A 17,779-nucleotide genomic window follows, 5' to 3' on the forward strand; every position below is an offset into this window, starting at 1 on the left:
AACTCCCAAACCTTGTATATTTAGTGCCATTGGGTTTCATGCTTTCACATGGGTTTTACACCAATAACCCAACCCCACTGACTTTAATGGAGTGAGAGGAGAGTTAGGTGACTACCAGAAGAACCTGTTACATAAGTCTTGTGGCTGATCTCCTAGCAACGGTATGGTAGTCCATTATGACCTGTCTTGACAATGGATAAGTCAGTGGAATTCAGTTGGTTGCATGGGTAGACACTGGATATTTCTATATTTGTTCCAGTGAACTCTGCTTTGAAAAAACTAAAGCTCTAATGAATATTTAAGGCCAGATCCTCAGCTGGTGTAAATTGGTGTAGCTCCTTTAGGGTCAAGGGAGCTATGCTGATTTACACCAGCTGAGGACCTGCCTCAAACTGTTTTCCCCTTCAAGTAAGTTTACCTCAGAAGTGTCTCTACTGTATGTGGAGCCTGATTTTGGTGCAGTCTGCAAGAGGGAGGGAATGGTTTACTAAGTACGAGAGACCGCGACAGACGTTTTGAGACAGAATAACGGTAAGCATTTTAAGAGCTAGTTGCATTCATTTCTCCTAAATTACAAGCATGCTTTGTGTCTTTTAGGTTCTAGAAGTACAGAACATGGTGATGTACAAGTTCATCTTAACCAGTAAACGGAATGAATTAACAAAAGTACAGTTTCACTGAACTAGAAGCAACCAAATCTGGGGAGAAGTTTGAACAGAACTTTGTATGGCTTCATTAGTAATTTATAACACCAGGCAGAGAGAGAGTCTGAGTTAGAAGCAGGTTGGATGAGCTCATAAAACCAGCCCTTTCCCAGTTACCTTCTCAATATGAGTTTCCCAGGAGTTCAGCAATGTTCAGATTTAAAGTTTCCATTTGGCTACTGTAGAGAAGATGGCCCAACCTCAAACTCTGAATCTGGCTCCTAACTATGCTCCAAAACCTGAGCATCTTTAGATCCAGGGCTTTGTTTCATGCTCATCGCTACTTTTCATAATTTACACTGTTTTATTTACTACTTTGCATTTCACTCACCTTGGGAAATTAAGCTAGATAAGTCATTTTCACTTGCTTGATTCTTATGCCTTAATATAACAGAATAATGTTTGGGTTGCAAACACTGGAGGAAAATGGTTAAATACACACAACAAATTGTGTTAATTGAAATAAATAAATAATGAAAACATTTCTGCTCATGCAGAATGGGTCTTGGATGCAAAATGGCTCATGCAAAGTAGTTCTTGCCAAAAGCTATTGTAGCCTGCTGCTCAATATACAGTAACTCCTCACGTAAAGTCGTCCCAGTTAATGTTGTTTCGTTATTACATTGCTGATCAATTACAGAACATGCTCATTTAAAGTTGTTCAATGCTCCCTTATAACCTTGTTTGGCAGCCACCTGCTTTGTCCACTGCTTGCAGGAAGAGCAGTCCGTTGGAGCTTGCTGGTGGGGGCTTGGAACCAGGGTGGACCAGCAGCCCCCCTATCAGCTCCCCTAAGTTCCCTGTGCGGCAGCTGCCCAGCAGGCTATCAATTGCCAGCAGTTCAGCTGTCCCTCCCCCCACTGCCATGTGCTGCTCCTGCCCTCTGCCTTGGAGCTGCTCCCTGGAGCCTCCTGCTTGCTGTGGGAATTGGAGGGGGAAAGAAGGGGACTAATGTCAGGGTGTTCCCCTCCCCCTCCTGCACCCTGCTTACCCCATCTTCCATAGAGCAGGGGGGACACATGACAGGGCTCAGGATTGAGGGAGCTTCCTGGCAGCAGCTGCTGTCTCAGCTTGCTGATCTACTTAACAAGGCAGTGTACTTAGAGTGGAGTCACTGTACTTAAAGGGGCAATGCGCATCTGTCTCATACACACAGGGTGTGTGTCTCTGTCTGCCATGCTGTCTCCCCTCCCTCCATTCATGCTGCCTTGTAGAATGTGATGCTACATAACAACAATGTGTTAACCCTTGAGGACTCAGCCAATTGCTAGTTCATCATTTAGCAATAAGGCATTCCCTGGGAAATATTCCACCCTCTGACTCCACGACCTCAACCAAGCTTCACAATCATCATTGCTGTGTACAGTATTAAATTGTTTGTTTAAAACTTATACTCTCTCTCTGTGTGTAGGTACTTTTGTCTGGTGAAAACAATTTCCCTGGAACCTAACGCACCAACCCCGCCTCTCCATTTACATTAATTCTTATGGGGAAAACTGGATTTGCTTAACATCGTTTTGCTTAAAGTTGCATTTTTCAGGAACATAACTACAATGTTAAGTGAGGAGTTACTGTATATCAGGCACCTCTGGATGACATAATTTCTAAACAAAGGTTACAATATCTGATGTAATGCTGCAGCTATATCTTGCCCCAGGAAGCCTGCAGATTGAATCACTTCTGTTCTCCCTGTCTCATAACACAAGACCCAAGCGGATATTCAATATAAGGTGGTAAACTCAAAACTGATAAAAGGAAATATTTTTTTCTCACATAGCACGCAATTAGACTGTAGAACTCATTGTCACAGGATATCACTGAAGCCGAAAACTGAGCAAGTTTAAAGGAACTGAATATTTCCATAGATAATAAGAAGAGCCAGAGTTGTTATAGTTAATGCTAATATACATTTTTGAGAAGATAATAAGCTTCAAGGCTTAAGCCAGTCTTTACTGGCAGTTAGGAGGGTTTTTGCACCTTTCTAAGAAACATCTGGTACTGGCCACAGTGGGAGAACACATCTTGAATTACATGGAGCATGGATCTGATCCTGGATGGCAATTTCATTATATTCCTTGTATGTCTGGAGGAATGTCTAGATGACCTTGACAACTGAATGTATTGGAGCTTTTAAATAAAGAGTTGATAAAAAGTCAACATTTACGCACGGTAACCTAAAAGAGAGAATAAATGTGATTCTTGGAGTGGCTCTGCATATTCCCACATGAGTAATGAACCAACCAGTGCATCTTAACAACAGAACCTTCTCTGAGCAGTGCCTATCACAGCACACATGTTCCTCCTCTTATCCCTCTCCTCAGTGTCTTCGAACATTCTGAGGGTGAGGCTATATCAGGATATGCTGTGTCTCTTACCATCTCAGCTCCCTCCAACCGGTTATGCCAGATGGAAGTGAACCTCTCTAGTGCATCAGGTCTGGGTTTTTCTACTATATTTTAATGCCTTTAGATAATTGTTATTGCTCTTAGTTTTAGTTTAGTTAGTTTTAGGTTTAGGTTTGGTTCCCTGTGATGACAGAACTGAAGAAGAAGCCAGGATTTAAGAGATGCTCTTCTTGCCCAGCCAGCTTCCTGGCATCGGATGACCACATTAGGTGCTCTAAGTGTCTCAGAGAAGGTCACTTTCCTTCTTCTGGGTATTCTATAGGTCAGATTTCCACACCCAGAGTGGGTAAGGAGAGGCAGAATAGTCTGTATGTGTTCTTAAGCCAATGGTTTCTGGGAGATTGTTGGATCTGAAGACCAAGAGGCCTGTTTCATCTCCAGCTGCCTTGTCTGGTAAGACTAAAGTTCCTAAAGGATCCCACTGGTCTGGGTTGTCATTGGTTCCTGCTTCTGTTCATATTTTGTTGGATCATCCTGTTAAAGCTGCAAGGGTGTCAAAGGCATTGTTTGGTCAGTTGGTGGCTAAAGACCCCACGTTTAAGCTGTTGGTTCTGAAGAAAAAGGTGAGAGAGAAGACTGCTACTGTTAGCTGTGCCAGATCCTATAGGTCAGACTTACTGGATCTGTCCGATTCTCTCATGTCTTCTGCAATTCTGACACTGAAATCTAAACCGTTTCCACATTCAGCTTCACAGCACATGGTTACAGAGCTGAGACTCTCTCCAGAGCTGCTGATGCCTAAACCCATAATATTGGTACTGTTGTTCATTCCCACTTCAGTGCCATTGTTGGATCTGAAAGGGGCTATTATGATGGTGGTTGATGTTCACCATTAAGCTTCTGAGCATTCATCGGATCTGAATGAGAGGCTGTTGGGGAAGAGGAAGAGAGAAGCTTTGATAGATCTAAATTCGCTTCATCCAAAAAGAGGGGTAGATTAGAAGATTATTGTGAATCTGTCTCCAGACCCATCTTTGCCTCCTTCTCCTACTACTCCGATAAGTTCACCAAGCTGATCCTGTCACCTTTTATGTGTCTACGCCCGCTGTTGGTTTCTCTGATGATAGCCATAATGGGATCTGAGATTGGATCCTCAGAAGAGGATAGAGGGAGAGTTAAAAGTCTTAGGTGGCAAAAATTTGGATGGTTCAAGTCTAGGTTTCCTCAGTCTTTTGGAGAGTTCCTCCTCTGGGTATGTTCCTGGATCCCAACCAGGGCTGCCCAGAGGATTCAGGAGGCCTGGGGCAAAGCAATTTTGGGGCCTCCTTCCATAAAAAAAAGTTGGAATACTATAGAATACTATATTCTTGTGGGGGCCCCGTGGGGCCTGGGGCAAATTGCCCCACATGCCCCCCCCCAGGCAGCCCTGATCCCAACTATCAGAGAGACTGACAGTCCTGGCCTCCATGGTCTAATCTACCCCCAGAATTTTTGAATCATCCACCTTATGGCAATAAAAATGATGTTCTGACCGATAAGGATCTTTTAGCTGAGAATTATGTGGATCCAATTCTGCCAGATCCATCTACCCCTCAAACAGTGGTTCCTGACATTTTGTCGGAAGAAGAAGAAGAGGCGTTAGTGCCTCTTTTTGAGCAGGGTCAGGTGGATACTGACTTTGATCCTGATTTGTCACCTGATGAGCATATGGACATTGCTGCTGCATCATCTTTCTGAGCATCCTTTGCAATTCCACAAATTAGTGAATTGTATGGAATCCACTTTGAACTTACCTTGTTGCTGTGGAAGAGGTGCCACATCCTGTATTCAACATTCTAGGTCCTCCTTCAAGGAATAGGATGTCTTTACCCGTATTGGATGCCATTTGCAACCTGCTAAGGCTGTGTATTTTGTCAGCCTATCTAAGATACCAGATAAATGCTATCAGATACCTCATGACTGTTTTTCATATTTTCTTACTCACTATTTTTACTGTTCCTCTAGCGAGCCAGAAGGATGAGCAAATTACATGCCTAGATAGCCAATCTTCCATTTACTCTTTTTCACAAAGACAATGTGGTTCTTAGACCTGATCCCAGGTTTTTACCAAAAATAGTGTCGTAGTTTCACATCAGTTAATTTACCAGTGGTTTTTTCCCCCCAAAGACTCATGCTAATAAAGGGTAAAGTGCTTTACATACTTAGGATGCTAGAAGAGCTTTGGTATCTTATTTAAATAGAAGAAAGAATTTTAGGAACTCTTCTAAATTATTTCTTATGCTCAGAATGATGAAGTGTCGTGTATCTGCTCAGACTATTTCCAGATGGGGTAAGTAGTGTATAATTGAATGTTACAAGTTAGCAGCAATTCCTGTGCCTACTGTTGTGAGATCTCATTCCACTAGGGCAGTAGCAGCATCATTTGTTTATTCCTACTGGGGCAATATGTAAGGCTACTACTTGGAAGTCAGTCCATATGTTTACTAAACATTATGCTTTGGATTTGGCTTCAAGAGAAAATGTTAGGTTTGGTGGAGCAGTGCTGCAATCATCATTTAATTAGGAATCTGTCCCACCTCCTGAGTTTTTAGCTCTGCTTGCCAAATTACACGTAAGTGGGAATATGCAGAGCCATTTGAAGAAGAAATGAGGTTTGGTTACTTTTAACCAAAGTTCTTTGAGAGGCCTCTGCATACACTCACTTCCTGCTCTTCTTTCCCCTTTTCTCAGAGTCCTATTTTGGTTCCTTTGGGTCAGTGGTAGAAGCAACTGAGGCAGTAGAGGGGGCAGCACCCCTTATGTAGCCTCACCTTCAGAACATTCAGCAACAGTGAGAGGAGCAGCAGAAGGGGGCACAGAGGCTCTCTAACAGGCACTGCTTGCAGAAGGTTCTACCATTAGGCTGTGCTGGTCAGCCCATTACCCACACATGTGAACATGCAGTCATCTCGAAGAATTCCAGTTACAAGTAAGTAATCTTTTCTTTTCTTTTTTTCCAGATGCCAGTGAGAACAGTTGATAAATACTTTTAAAATGGTTTCTTATAAATAATCTCCAACTCTAGGAAAACAGAAATCTCGCTACTGGGATGAATCAGGTTTTAGGAGGAGACTCTTGCTTCCTTCATATTGACACTTATTGAAGAGATTTGTTCAGATCTATCTCTTAGGTACTTATCTAGTCCCTGTTATTGTAGTATCTGAGTTCCTCATAATCTCTAATGTATTTATCTGTGAGTTAAGAAAGTGCTATCCCCATTTTGCAGAGGGGGAACAGAGGTAGAGAGAGACTTGCAGAAGGTCATACATGAAGTCTGGGGTGGAATAGGGACATGAACTTGGGTCCCCTTGTGCCCTAACCACTAGACAATCCTGTTATAATAAACAGCTGCACTAATTTAACTGAGAACCTTAAGCATTGCCATGTTTGAACCTAGCTGCATCAAAGGCTAAGCGTGGGCAGGAGCTCTTCAAAATTAGGCTAGGCATTTGTCATTTGATTATGATGTAGAGAGGGTCGTTGCTACTGAATGAGAGGCAGTGGCACAGCAGTTCTACAGTATTTTAAACAATCAGCTAAGGCAAGCGTTATTAAGTAGCTTTTACTGTAAAAGAAAGGAGCATTATGCTGAGAGGTACTGGTGACTGCACTGATCACAAATCTCTTGGGACTGGGTGTGAACGCACCTTTCAATTTACATAACTGAGTTAATCAGAAGCCCCCAATCTAAAACAAAAGGGGACTGTGAAAAACCCTGGAGTTTGATTTTGCATCTGTGCACGTGATGGAAGGCAGAACACATGGAAATTGAGAACAGAGACAACACTGAGAGGCAGAGGCAAAAAGCAAGAAAGCCAAGCACTAGCTTGTGAGCACAGCATGACTTGGAAAAAGCTAGAGAGAGAATTTTGGGTCTGGTTTTAGCTAAAGAGGCTTTGGGGCTGTGAAACTGTGCCTTTTGTTTTTGGTTCTTCTAGAGTTCAGAGAAGGAAGACTTTGCACGTTCCTTGTAAATAAACAAGCATGTGTCAAAATTCCACATTCCAACAATTTCTTCTTCCAACTGGCACATCCCCAGGGCCCTAAAATTTGACTAGCCACTCAGGTCAAAAAGAGGCAACCAGGATATTATTAAAATGAGATCTATGACTTTTGGTATTTTTCCTTTGTATATCTGTGGTGAGCTGTGATATCTGCTATTGATTGTGTATAATTCTTAGCTACACCTAGTCTGTTCTAAAACTTACTATTGTTTTTGTTACCCCATCTTACCTTACCATCCTACTGCCCACCTGTTATGTATTGTCTGTTAGACTATAAGCTCTTTGGAGCAGGAAGTGTCACTTACTATACATGTATACAGTGGCTAATGCAATGCTGTCATGACTTAATTGAGGTAATTAGTCACTACCACAATATCAATGTAAAATAATGATGATGTGATATTTGCCTTCCTTCCCCCTCTAATTAGACTGTGTATAACTCACTATGAAAGACCACTCACCCAAATTAGGATGTACAATGATCCAAGTACTTCAATGTTGGAAGGAACCACTTTCACATACATTATTATTGTTTCTGTTTTAGTTTAAAAGATCTACAGGTTGTGCCTAATCTACCCCAAAATGTCTCTTTAAATCATTTAGTGAGAAAGTAGGGATGGAAAAGTCTTTAGATGAGATAATATATAATTCATTGGCCATTACCCCTTATGATTTAGCCAATGCAGGATTGTGCACACAGCACATTTAAGAACGTATGTATCCACGTTCTGTGGCCATATGTTGTATACATGACTTGGCTCATTAGGGTTTGTTCCATGCTCTCATGTGCTATGTTGGAATTTTTCATAATTCTATATTGCAATATATTGGTCCTAGATAACTTAATAATAGTATCTTAAAACAGGAAATTGATAAAGGAAGCCAATTTTGCTATGTTACAGCATTAACATACCAGGTATTACTATTTCCTGAAATAGTTCAATAAAAATATTGTTATTAATGATGAATAGCATTTGCATAGCACTTTACACAAACAATAGTCAATCCTGCTTCATGCTAAGGCACTCACAAAGGCCTTTTTTTAAACTGTCTTGACACCTTTATTTTCCTACTGATTCTGTTTGAAGAGAGGAAAATAGGAGATGCGGGGGAAAAAAGAAAGAGAATCTGTCCAACTAGGACAGAAAGAAAAGAGAAGAGGCATATTCATACCAGGCCAGGAAGTAGGCAGATCAGTTGCTTGATACTATAGAAGAAGTGAAAAGAGAGGGATTCATGCCCACCCAGCTCAGGGAGTGCCTTTCAGAGACTCTGAATGATTCAAAGCCAAATGTCATACTGGAGAATTCCTTCTTCTCCTCCGTGATCTCCCTAACAGGACTTGAATACCAAGTTATCTTCCTACCACCACACATCAAAACCCATCACAGTTATATTAAGAAAAGGAAAGAAAACAATATGGAGAATATTGTTATTGTCACTATATAAATCTGGTATTTAATACATTGGTGACCTTGAGCATTGTGTTTGGTTTCAGGATAACAAGAGAAAGGCACAGAGAATAACATTTAAAATCAAGTCCATCCTCTTGCAAGGCCAAGACATCATCAACTAAAAGTGAACATATCAGCCAGGAAAGGTCACGTTCTATTTTCAGTTATTCTGGTTCAAATCCAGATTTGCTCACACACCACCTTGACAGGTGCAGTGTACGAACATTGGGAGTAACTCATTTGGTTTTTAATAAGATTACTCTGGATTTATACCTCTGGAACTGAGAGTAGAATTTGGTTCTAAAATGATACAACACTTGGTCACATCAAAAAAAGAAAAAACAGAAATATATATGATCCAGAGAAGGGCATAAAAAATTAATAGACACCTCATGTACCCAGACTAGGGGCAGCATATGTATGCTATGATTCTTAAATCTTAGTTTTCTTTTTACTTCATCATAATTTCATTGTTCCTCCCCGGCCCTCTGTACTTCTGTTTACCCACTTCATGGTTTTCTATAGCCGTGGTACCTCTAGACTAAAGGCTATTGTGGCTGAATTAGTGTCTATCCCTTAAATCTGTGACTTTGGTGGCTAAATCCTGTGCAGCTCATTGAAAAGGTAGGAGGTTCAGCTAAATGTCCATCTTTCCTGTCTTCCTGTGGTGGCACTGTTCTCACCCTTAAGATTAATGATGTTCTGCTTTAGGTTGACTTGGCTGTGGAGTTTTATGGGTAATTTCTTCACTATTCCTGTTATTAGAAGAGTGTCTGGTTCACAGATTGACAGAAATTTATAATTAATTAAAATAAATTAATAATACTTTGCATTTTTGGTAACACTTTTCATCCAAAGTTTTCAAGGTATCTCACTGCTTACCTGTCTAGAGGTCTATTTAAAATTATTATTTAAATCAAAATAAATATTAATCCAGTTTTTCATAACTGCTTGTTTACCTTTTTCTTTTTTTCTGTGAAGTCTTCTGACTTAAGTTGCAACTTGTAGCAATCCAAACTTTGTCACAGAGCCCATAGAAGTCAGTGGTAGAGCTCGTCAAAATGTTTTGAATTAAATTTTTTCTGCAAAAAATGCAGGTTTGGCAACACCAAACATTTAGGAAATTCATGTTGATTTTGCCAAATCGTTTGTTAGGTGAAAAAAACACTGGAAAAATACATAGTTTTGTTTTGAAAAATGTTTCAGTTTTTCAATTGAAAATGAGTTTGGTTTGTTCCTTTAACTTTTTTTAATTTAAAAGTTTTAAAATGCTTGAAATTTAAATACAATATTTCATTTGACCTGAAACATTTGTTTTGATTTTTCAATACACCAGACATTTTTTTAAATCTTGGTTTTGGTTTATTAAAATTGTCAGTGACGTAAAAAATACATTATTCACCCAGGTCTAGTCAATGGGAGTTTTTCCATTAACTTCAATAGGCTTTGGATCATGTCCATAGCTCCTGTGCAATGTGTTCTATATCCTCTCGTTGTGACCTAAGATTCCTTCATTTGCATAGCACTTTCCCTGTCACGATGATTACATTTCTCTTCCAGACTGTTCATTGCCTTCTCTGCATTACAAAGCTGAGGCATTTGCAGGACGATGATAGTGTGAAATCTCTATATTCCATTGTGTCATTAACCATTTTGGACAGGGAGTGACAGGTCCTTGACTGGTGTAAATCAACGCAGCTTCATTGAAGTCAATGGATTTCAAGTGCCTAAGGATTTAGTCCAGAATGTAGGGAACATTTCCAGAGGAACTTATAGTGTGAGACTGTGCGTTTCCATGTGTTTTTTTGTCCTGCTTGACAGGGAGGAGGTGGGTACCCTCCTATTAGACAAGAATTAACTTTCTTTCTTTTTGTCAGCTTCAAAAATATTCCAAAAGGCTTTGGGGAAGGGAGAAGGAGTAACCGAGCTCACTGAATCGGACAATGAGGAGGCGGAGATAAAGAGCATCCTAGAATGTCTTGAGAACAATGATTTGGTATGAACAGTGTCTATGCAATGCAAAAACAGTTTATATGAACCAGCCTCCTTCCTTTTGCCTCTCCCATATAAACCAACTTCTCCCCTCATCTGTCCTCTGTGATTCATCCCATCTACTTACTTGATTTGATTCAGTCTATTTCCCTCTCATGTTTCCCATATACTCTGATTCCTTCTCTTTTGACCCTTCCCACCAATCACAGTACTTGGAATAATATTATAATCCACAGAATCTGTCAGAAACTATGTTAAATTTTCACTTTCCATACATCAACACAAGTCACTGTTTTCTGTCCTCCTTGCAGTTGTCTGTGGAGCACCAGCTTCACATCTTGAGAAACCTAGAAACAAAAATCAATGTTGTCAACCACCTCAACAGTGACCTGGCCCAGCGGCTGGTTGACATCACCTCCATCAATCTAATCAAGAATTCGGTAAGAATATAAAATGTAGGAGAGAAAGAGGTACTCAAAACTGTATCCAGACATCCAGGTCTTATTCAGAGCTTCATTCTTTCTCTAGATAATAGTGCCATGAACAATAAAGGATGGTTATTGGTGTCCTGGGCATGTCACATGACATGCTTCTGAAGCCCATATGATAACCTGAGCTGAGATTTTGTCAGCTCTCATGAGTTAAGTAAACATATTCAGGTTTATTCAGTAACTGAAGTGAACTATAGCAGACTCTGTGGCACTTTTGGCAAAATTATATTCTAGAGCTAGTCATTATTCTGTTTACTATATGTGAAAATCCTTCTGTTAGATGCATTTTTCTTTGAATGTCACTTAATGTTTATTATTATACATATTTATTATTCGTATTATAATAGTCCTGAGGAGATCTAGTAAAGGACCAGGACCCTACTGTGCTTGGGATTGCATAAACACAGAACAACAACACAGCCCCTGTCCTAAAGAGCTTGTTGGTATAGAACTACTGCCATGATCAGACCCAGTTGTGGCTGCATGATCCTTTAGAGATTATATAACATATTATATACAAAGTGCTTTGCAATCCTTCAGGAACCCAAATTTAATGCTGTTTTATAATTTTATCATGGATATTTCTAGGAAAGCAATGCCTGTCCTCGAATCGCCTGTTACCATTGTCTAAACAAGGCATTTAAACATATTTCCTCATAAGCATTCTGCCTGTTTAGAGGACAGGACCTAATTCATCCCTGGTGTAAGTCTATTGAAGTGAGTGGAATTATGCCAGGGGTCCTGTTCCTTTGCCATGGGAGCTGAGTAATTCCCATTGATTTCAGTGGGAGTTACCAATGTCCTGAAGCTGGAAAATAGGATCCCAAGGATTAATTAGATCCATGATGTTGTAGCTGTGAGACCACAGGACTGTAATGACTAAAATAGGATACACCCTAAATTAATCAGGTTGATCCCTTTTCTAATTCCCTGATAGGATTACGTTATTTCCCCCTCTCTTCTCCTTCCCCAAACATGTAGAGAGAGGGGGGCAGGGTTTCCAGATCTCAGCTGATGCTGTTCACTCCCAAAGTCTCTTGGACTCCTTTCTGATGGCAATGATTCCACAGAGAAAAGTCTTTCACGTGTAATTCTGAGTACAGCTAATGAGGCAAGAATTTCTCTGTGCTGATCTAGGAACTGAGGGAGGAATTTGAGGAGGCTGCCATTGCCATCCTAGTGTCGGTTGGGAAGCACTGTCCAGGAGATGTCGTGGCCACACTGCAGGAGAGATTCCAGCCAAAAGTCCTGCCCCACCGCAGTATCCTCTGTGCAATGGAGAAGCTCTGTCAACTCAGTGGTACCATCTTTCTGAACTTCCTGTTGTCTGAGTTTCTCGTTAGATTGGAAAGTGTTTCATGTTATTCTCCTTATTCTCCAGGGAAGTGTTCACCTGTGTGGCCCCACTAAACAGGTCTGAGTTACCTGGGCTTTTCCTATGTACCCTTCCTATAGTGACTGCTACACTGTGGCTGGTCAAAAATTTTCCACCTAACCTGGCTTTCAATGGAAAATTGGGGTTGTGACAAAATGATTTTTTTCATTAAAAGTGTCTGCTTTCCTTGGTAGATTTTGTTTTTTTGTCAAAATATTTTAGCCCCAAACCTAAAGATTTTGCCAAAAATGAGAGGAGTTGTGCCTCACGGGAGTTGTAGTTTGCTCTTCATATTCCCATTTTCCTCTATGAGCTTGGATCAGCTGCTTGACTACATCTTCCATAATGGATCATGGTCTCCCTTCTTGGTGAAGGGAGACAGTCTAATGTGGAGAGCCTGGCCATGGTGCATTATAGGAGATGTAGTCCAGCTGGGCAGCCCAGCCCAGAGAATGGAATGGGGCCATGAAGAGCAAACTATAACTCCCGTGAGGCACTACAACTCCCATTTTCAATTTAAAATGTCTGGTTTGGTGAAGTTTGGGGTGTTTTTTTTTTCCTGAAAACTTAAAATTGTTGGGGATGGGGGGCAGGATTTCAGACATCTCTGCCCTACACCATTCACTCCTGAAGGAGCTTCCTCTCATCCTCTTAGGGACAGATTGTCCATAGCCTTATTGTGGCTGTGTCAGTGGTGGGAGGGAGTTTGGGCTCGATAAAATCATAGTATTTGTGCTTGGTAGAGTGCTGGGGCTGCTTTCTCCACACACCATCCAGATTGCAAATGGCCCCAAAAGGAACATGTCCCTGTCCCACCTCTGCACTGGACTGCAGAGCTGAGTAGGCTGCACCATCCAAAGGTGCTTTGGTTTTGTTCTGTATGTAATGTTCACGGGGCAGGTGCACCACACATGCTTCGTCCTCAAACTTCTTTGGGGCAGTGCAGCTTCACACTGCCTCCACCATAGGCATATGCCTTAAAGGTACAATCTGGCCCAAGGCACAAGGTAAGGCCTGTACCCTTGTGTTTTTACCCTTTCATTTGGTTTAGCTCATGCTTTTGGCTGCAGCAGGAGCATCAGTTTGGCAGAGAGCATATCATCCAATGATTAATCTTGGCTTCTTGCAGAAGCCACTGACAGCTAGGAAGGTTGGGGGCTTGAGGGGAAGGATCTGCTTCTGGGGCCAGGAAAGGAGCTTTTGAAGGAGTGGGAGGTGGAGGGATCCATTGGCTACTGCTGGGGAGTGCAGGAAGAGGTGGAAAGCTATCCTGGTGAGAAGGTGTAGGTATAGATGCCTATGTATATAAGGACCCACAATATCTGTTGGAACTACACAACCAGAGACCCTCCTTCTGCTCTCCCTCACCTATGCACATTTCCAATACAGATTTATTTTTTAGATTCTTGCATGTGAAAATATTGCATTCCATAAGAGTTCCTTTCTGAGAGGCGATCTGGGTATATTTCCAGGCCACAGATCTATAGTCCATAGCCAACCTTTGTCCTCTGTATATTAGTGGATAATGAGGAGAGAGCCCTTCATGTTATAGTGTTCCTGACATTTGGCTTTTTATAAAAACTACTTTCTGGAGAAGCTGTTTATCAAGGTATCAGCCCACTTGGAACTGCCCACAAGTAACAACTGCTTGTAGCAGGATCTTGAACTACATCTCTCAAAAATGCATAGAGTTGAGTATCCTTTTTATGTATGTGATATGAAACACACACTCCATTGCTCTGTGGTGGGCTAGACAGGCAGATACAATTCCCTTAAGCAAATCTCCCTTCATCCTGTACTGAAGATGAATCCCACAGGACAAAAAGGAAAATTCCAGCTGGAAACAAAGTTGATTGTGTTTTCTTTTCCTCTCTTCCAGTAATGGCTCCCTATATAGGTGCAATGTGGGACTGTGTCCTGCCAGCCCTGCCCCTAGTCCAGTCAGAAGAATATATGCTGATATTTAGTGATGGTGAGCATTTCAAAGTTTCCTTGTATTTAGGGATTTTCCATTTCCCAGATCTGGATCTCATTTCCCACAGACTTCCTTTATTGACTTTATGATGCATTAGGAGGGAGGAGGTAAGAGGAGAATTAGCAAGTGCTTGCCTGAGCACAAGAAATGCAGTTCTGCCTAAACTTATACAGTGAGGGGAGGGGAGGGGAAGGAAGCTCCTTATACCCTCAACTGAGATCCAGCTACTACTGACCCCTAGCTAGCCTATGTGTTTTCTTAGGGCAAGGATGAAAGAGAGTAGAGAGATGAGGCAGAGGAAGTAGCTGAATATACAGGTCAGAGAGGTCTGGAGAAGTGAGTCCAAGGGAGATTTTCAAACATCAGGAAAGATGTATTGAATTGCATATAGAAATGTACAGAAAGGTGGCTAGGGAAGTCAGTGGAGATTGACAGAGCATGGAGCCAATCATGGAGGAAGGTTGTGAATGTGAAAGAGGATGAAGATAATATGCTCCTAATGTCTAGGAAAAGAGTCATTTGGATTCAGTGTCCAGGGCCAGATTTTGAAACCCTTTCCTCTCATTGTTACAGCATTGAAGCCAATGAGCCTATTCCCATGAATCTGTACCTGTCACCGGGACTGAATGTTCCAAAATCACTTCCTCGGTGCTTTGGTTTTGTTCTGTACGTAACGTTCACGGGGCAGGTGCATCAATCCACCATTTGTCATTTGTTTCTAATTTCAGAGGGATTAAAGATCAACTCTCCCTATGAAATCCTCAGTTAATGAGATTCTTTTACCAAGTGAGCTATGGGGTCTCAGAATTGTCACGTATTTTTTCCTGTGTAGTACAGAGTGGCTAGGCCCCATTTCATGTTGACTATTCAACTTGCAAAGGCTGAATCATGTAAACATGTCTGGGATATCTGGCAGAGTTTAGAGGGGAGTAGCTATCAATTCCAGGAAGGTGGTTTTCCAAACTGAATTTGTGAAAAGTGTGGATATTCTTTATTTCAATTATGGACCCCATAGAACTTTCCAAAACTATGCTGATTATCATCAACTGTAGAGTAAAATACAATTTTTTGGCTCTCCATGCAGTACTAAGAGAACTCTCCAGGTGTGCATCAAGGTACCTGGCACAGTCACCACAGGGAGCTGAGGAGCTGGACATTACCAGAGAAACTGCAGCTGCCAAAGCCTATGTGACCTTCCTGGTGCTCTTCAACAAATGGTTCCCAACTGCAAAGGGAAAGGTGAGAAGAGGAAATCCTGGGCACTGAGTGTTTTTAGTGTATGTGTAGAATTTGGAAGGTGAATGTGTACAGGTGGAAGGAGTCTGAAAGCCAGGGCTATAGGTTGAATTGTCTATTTATCTACAGAACAGCTATAGCTTGGGTGACAACAGGACAAGCTTCCTTCACATCTCTCTCTGCCTCTGAAAATGTGGTCTCATTCTTGATGTGGAGGAATCCACCATGGGAGAAAAAAAGCAAGGTGTGAAGTGAGTGAGGATGGGCTAGGACACCCTTCTGTTTCTAAAGGCTTCCTGATTTTCTGCAGGAACTGAGCATTAACTTTTTGGGATAAGGCATTAAGTTTCTAGCCCTAATGGTAGTGAAGATCCAAACATGAAGCAACATGTGAGTTGTCAGACAGCTTAAAACAATACCTCTCTGTGAGGTTTTAGCTGTCCTTTTTAATCTTATCTGCGCACTCCGGTGGATCAAAGCAAGTTCGATATAACTCAGTTTCACCTATAACATGGTAAGATTTTTTGGCTCCTGAGGACAGCCTTATATTGAAGTAGATGTGTAGAAGTTAAAGTTGGAAAAGACCTGTTATGTCATTTTATCTATCCCTGGTACCAATGCCAGGTTGTTCTCTACACTGCCATCTCCCATGGTTTGTCTAATGTGAAATAATTTAAGCAATGGGAATTCTGTCACTTCTGTTGGACTGTTCCACATCCTGATAGTTTTCCACACTAGGAAGTTATTTAATAATTGTTTTACTCCTAACTGCATCCTAGGCTCTAAGTTAGTCTGAGGGAAGGGATAAAGGGGCCAACAGACATCATGAAGAGGAACAGGCACAGACAGAACAAAAGAGACCTGGGCAGAGGGATATGTCAAGAGTTCTCATCACACTTTTCCTATTTTAGCTCTTGGAGGAAAGTGAATTTACAAAGCACAGTAAATTGGGCAATGTTGCAAATACCAGTGAGCACACAAAAATAATCAAAAGGACCCAAAGAAGCTAAAACTACAGGTAGCAAATTTCACTATCACGTTCAACCTGGGAAAATGTAGGCTAATACACATTGTGGGGGAGGCAGGATGGTCAAATAATCTGAAATGCTGATATTCAGTGAAGGAGGAATGTTAAAACAAATTTCAGGATGAGAATGAAAATTTTAGTGTGTAAAACAGCAGCTATAAGTCAGTGTGATTTGACATTGAATACACAGAAACATCCTATCACAGACCTCAGAAGTGAGAGACCTTCTCTAGAAAGTTTTGGTGAGATATCACTGTTAAAACTGTAGATATTTCCAGGAACCTCAACGCTGCCAATACATGGACATGTTGGTAACTATACTCAATCTCGCATGGCAAATGTTTATTCCTTGCTTTTTCTTCCTCCTGCGTAGGTGATGGAAGCCACACTGGATGTAATTGGCCAACTGTTTTTCATCATGTCTATTCAAACACTGAAAAATCATCTTCAGTGTTTGATCACAGAACTCCTGCATCAGTATGGGACCAGAATACAACATTTTTATGTCACAGAGGTGAGCAATCCAAGGGTATGTCTGTGATTAGTGACTAGAGGAGTTAGATTGCTCTTCATTACCACAGAACCATTGCTTCCATATTGTGGGGAGATACTGATTCCAAGCCTAGGCTAGGTCTGAAAGGAGCTGGGCAGGGACACATATCTAGAGTAAGGAATAGATGAGGAACTGGTTAGATATTTTTCAAAAAAACAGAAGAAAAACTGGGAATAGGATACAACCAGTTGAACCACTGGCCTGATCTCAAATGATGGCAGGTGACAGATTCAGGGGAATGAAGCATATGGTCTGCTTCTTGTCCCTGGAGATTCAGGAAGTACAGAGACAATTGTGGGATAAATTCAGTCATTGATAGGCTATGTGGAAAACCTTTCATAATTAGAAGGAGAGTTCCATAGCTGATTGATTCAATAGATAATTCCTTATTACTCTTCTCTTTTTTACCACAGTGCCTGTGCCATCTTCTGGATGCTGTACTGTGCCACGGGAAATGGAGTAAGAGGTTGTACCATAGTCTGGACAATATTCTCAGTACTCTATTCACACAGGTAAGGAGGGTTGACTCCAATCAGGAATGGAAAATAATGTCACTTTGCTCCAGTTGGCACTCTTGGTCGATA

At 41.3% G+C, this 17,779-nt stretch overlaps 1 protein-coding gene across 3 annotated transcripts in view; it reads left to right on the top strand.

Moving 5' to 3' along the window:
- Positions 1-219: 219 nt before the first annotated feature.
- The window catches only part of LOC123365895 (maestro heat-like repeat-containing protein family member 1), a 74,149-nt gene continuing 56,589 nt past the window's right edge, over positions 220-17,779 (top strand). For 2 of the 3 annotated variants that reach the window (XM_045008912.1, XM_045008914.1), the window contains exons 1-9: positions 220-531; positions 5,780-6,017; positions 10,424-10,542; positions 10,850-10,978; positions 12,167-12,329; positions 14,284-14,376; positions 15,464-15,618; positions 17,016-17,156; positions 17,609-17,707. In XM_045008912.1, the coding sequence (XP_044864847.1) occupies positions 5,987-6,017; positions 10,424-10,542; positions 10,850-10,978; positions 12,167-12,329; positions 14,284-14,376; positions 15,464-15,618; positions 17,016-17,156; positions 17,609-17,707 (930 nt within the window). In that variant the 5' untranslated portion in view covers positions 220-531; positions 5,780-5,986. The remainder of the gene's footprint in view (positions 532-5,779; positions 6,018-10,423; positions 10,543-10,849; positions 10,979-12,166; positions 12,330-14,283; positions 14,377-15,463; positions 15,619-17,015; positions 17,157-17,608; positions 17,708-17,779) is intronic. The other variant, XM_045008913.1, reaches the window with a different exon arrangement.

The sequence above is a fragment of the Mauremys mutica genome, chromosome 3 (assembly GCF_020497125.1).
Source record: "Mauremys mutica isolate MM-2020 ecotype Southern chromosome 3, ASM2049712v1, whole genome shotgun sequence".
NCBI lineage: Eukaryota > Metazoa > Chordata > Testudines > Geoemydidae > Mauremys > Mauremys mutica.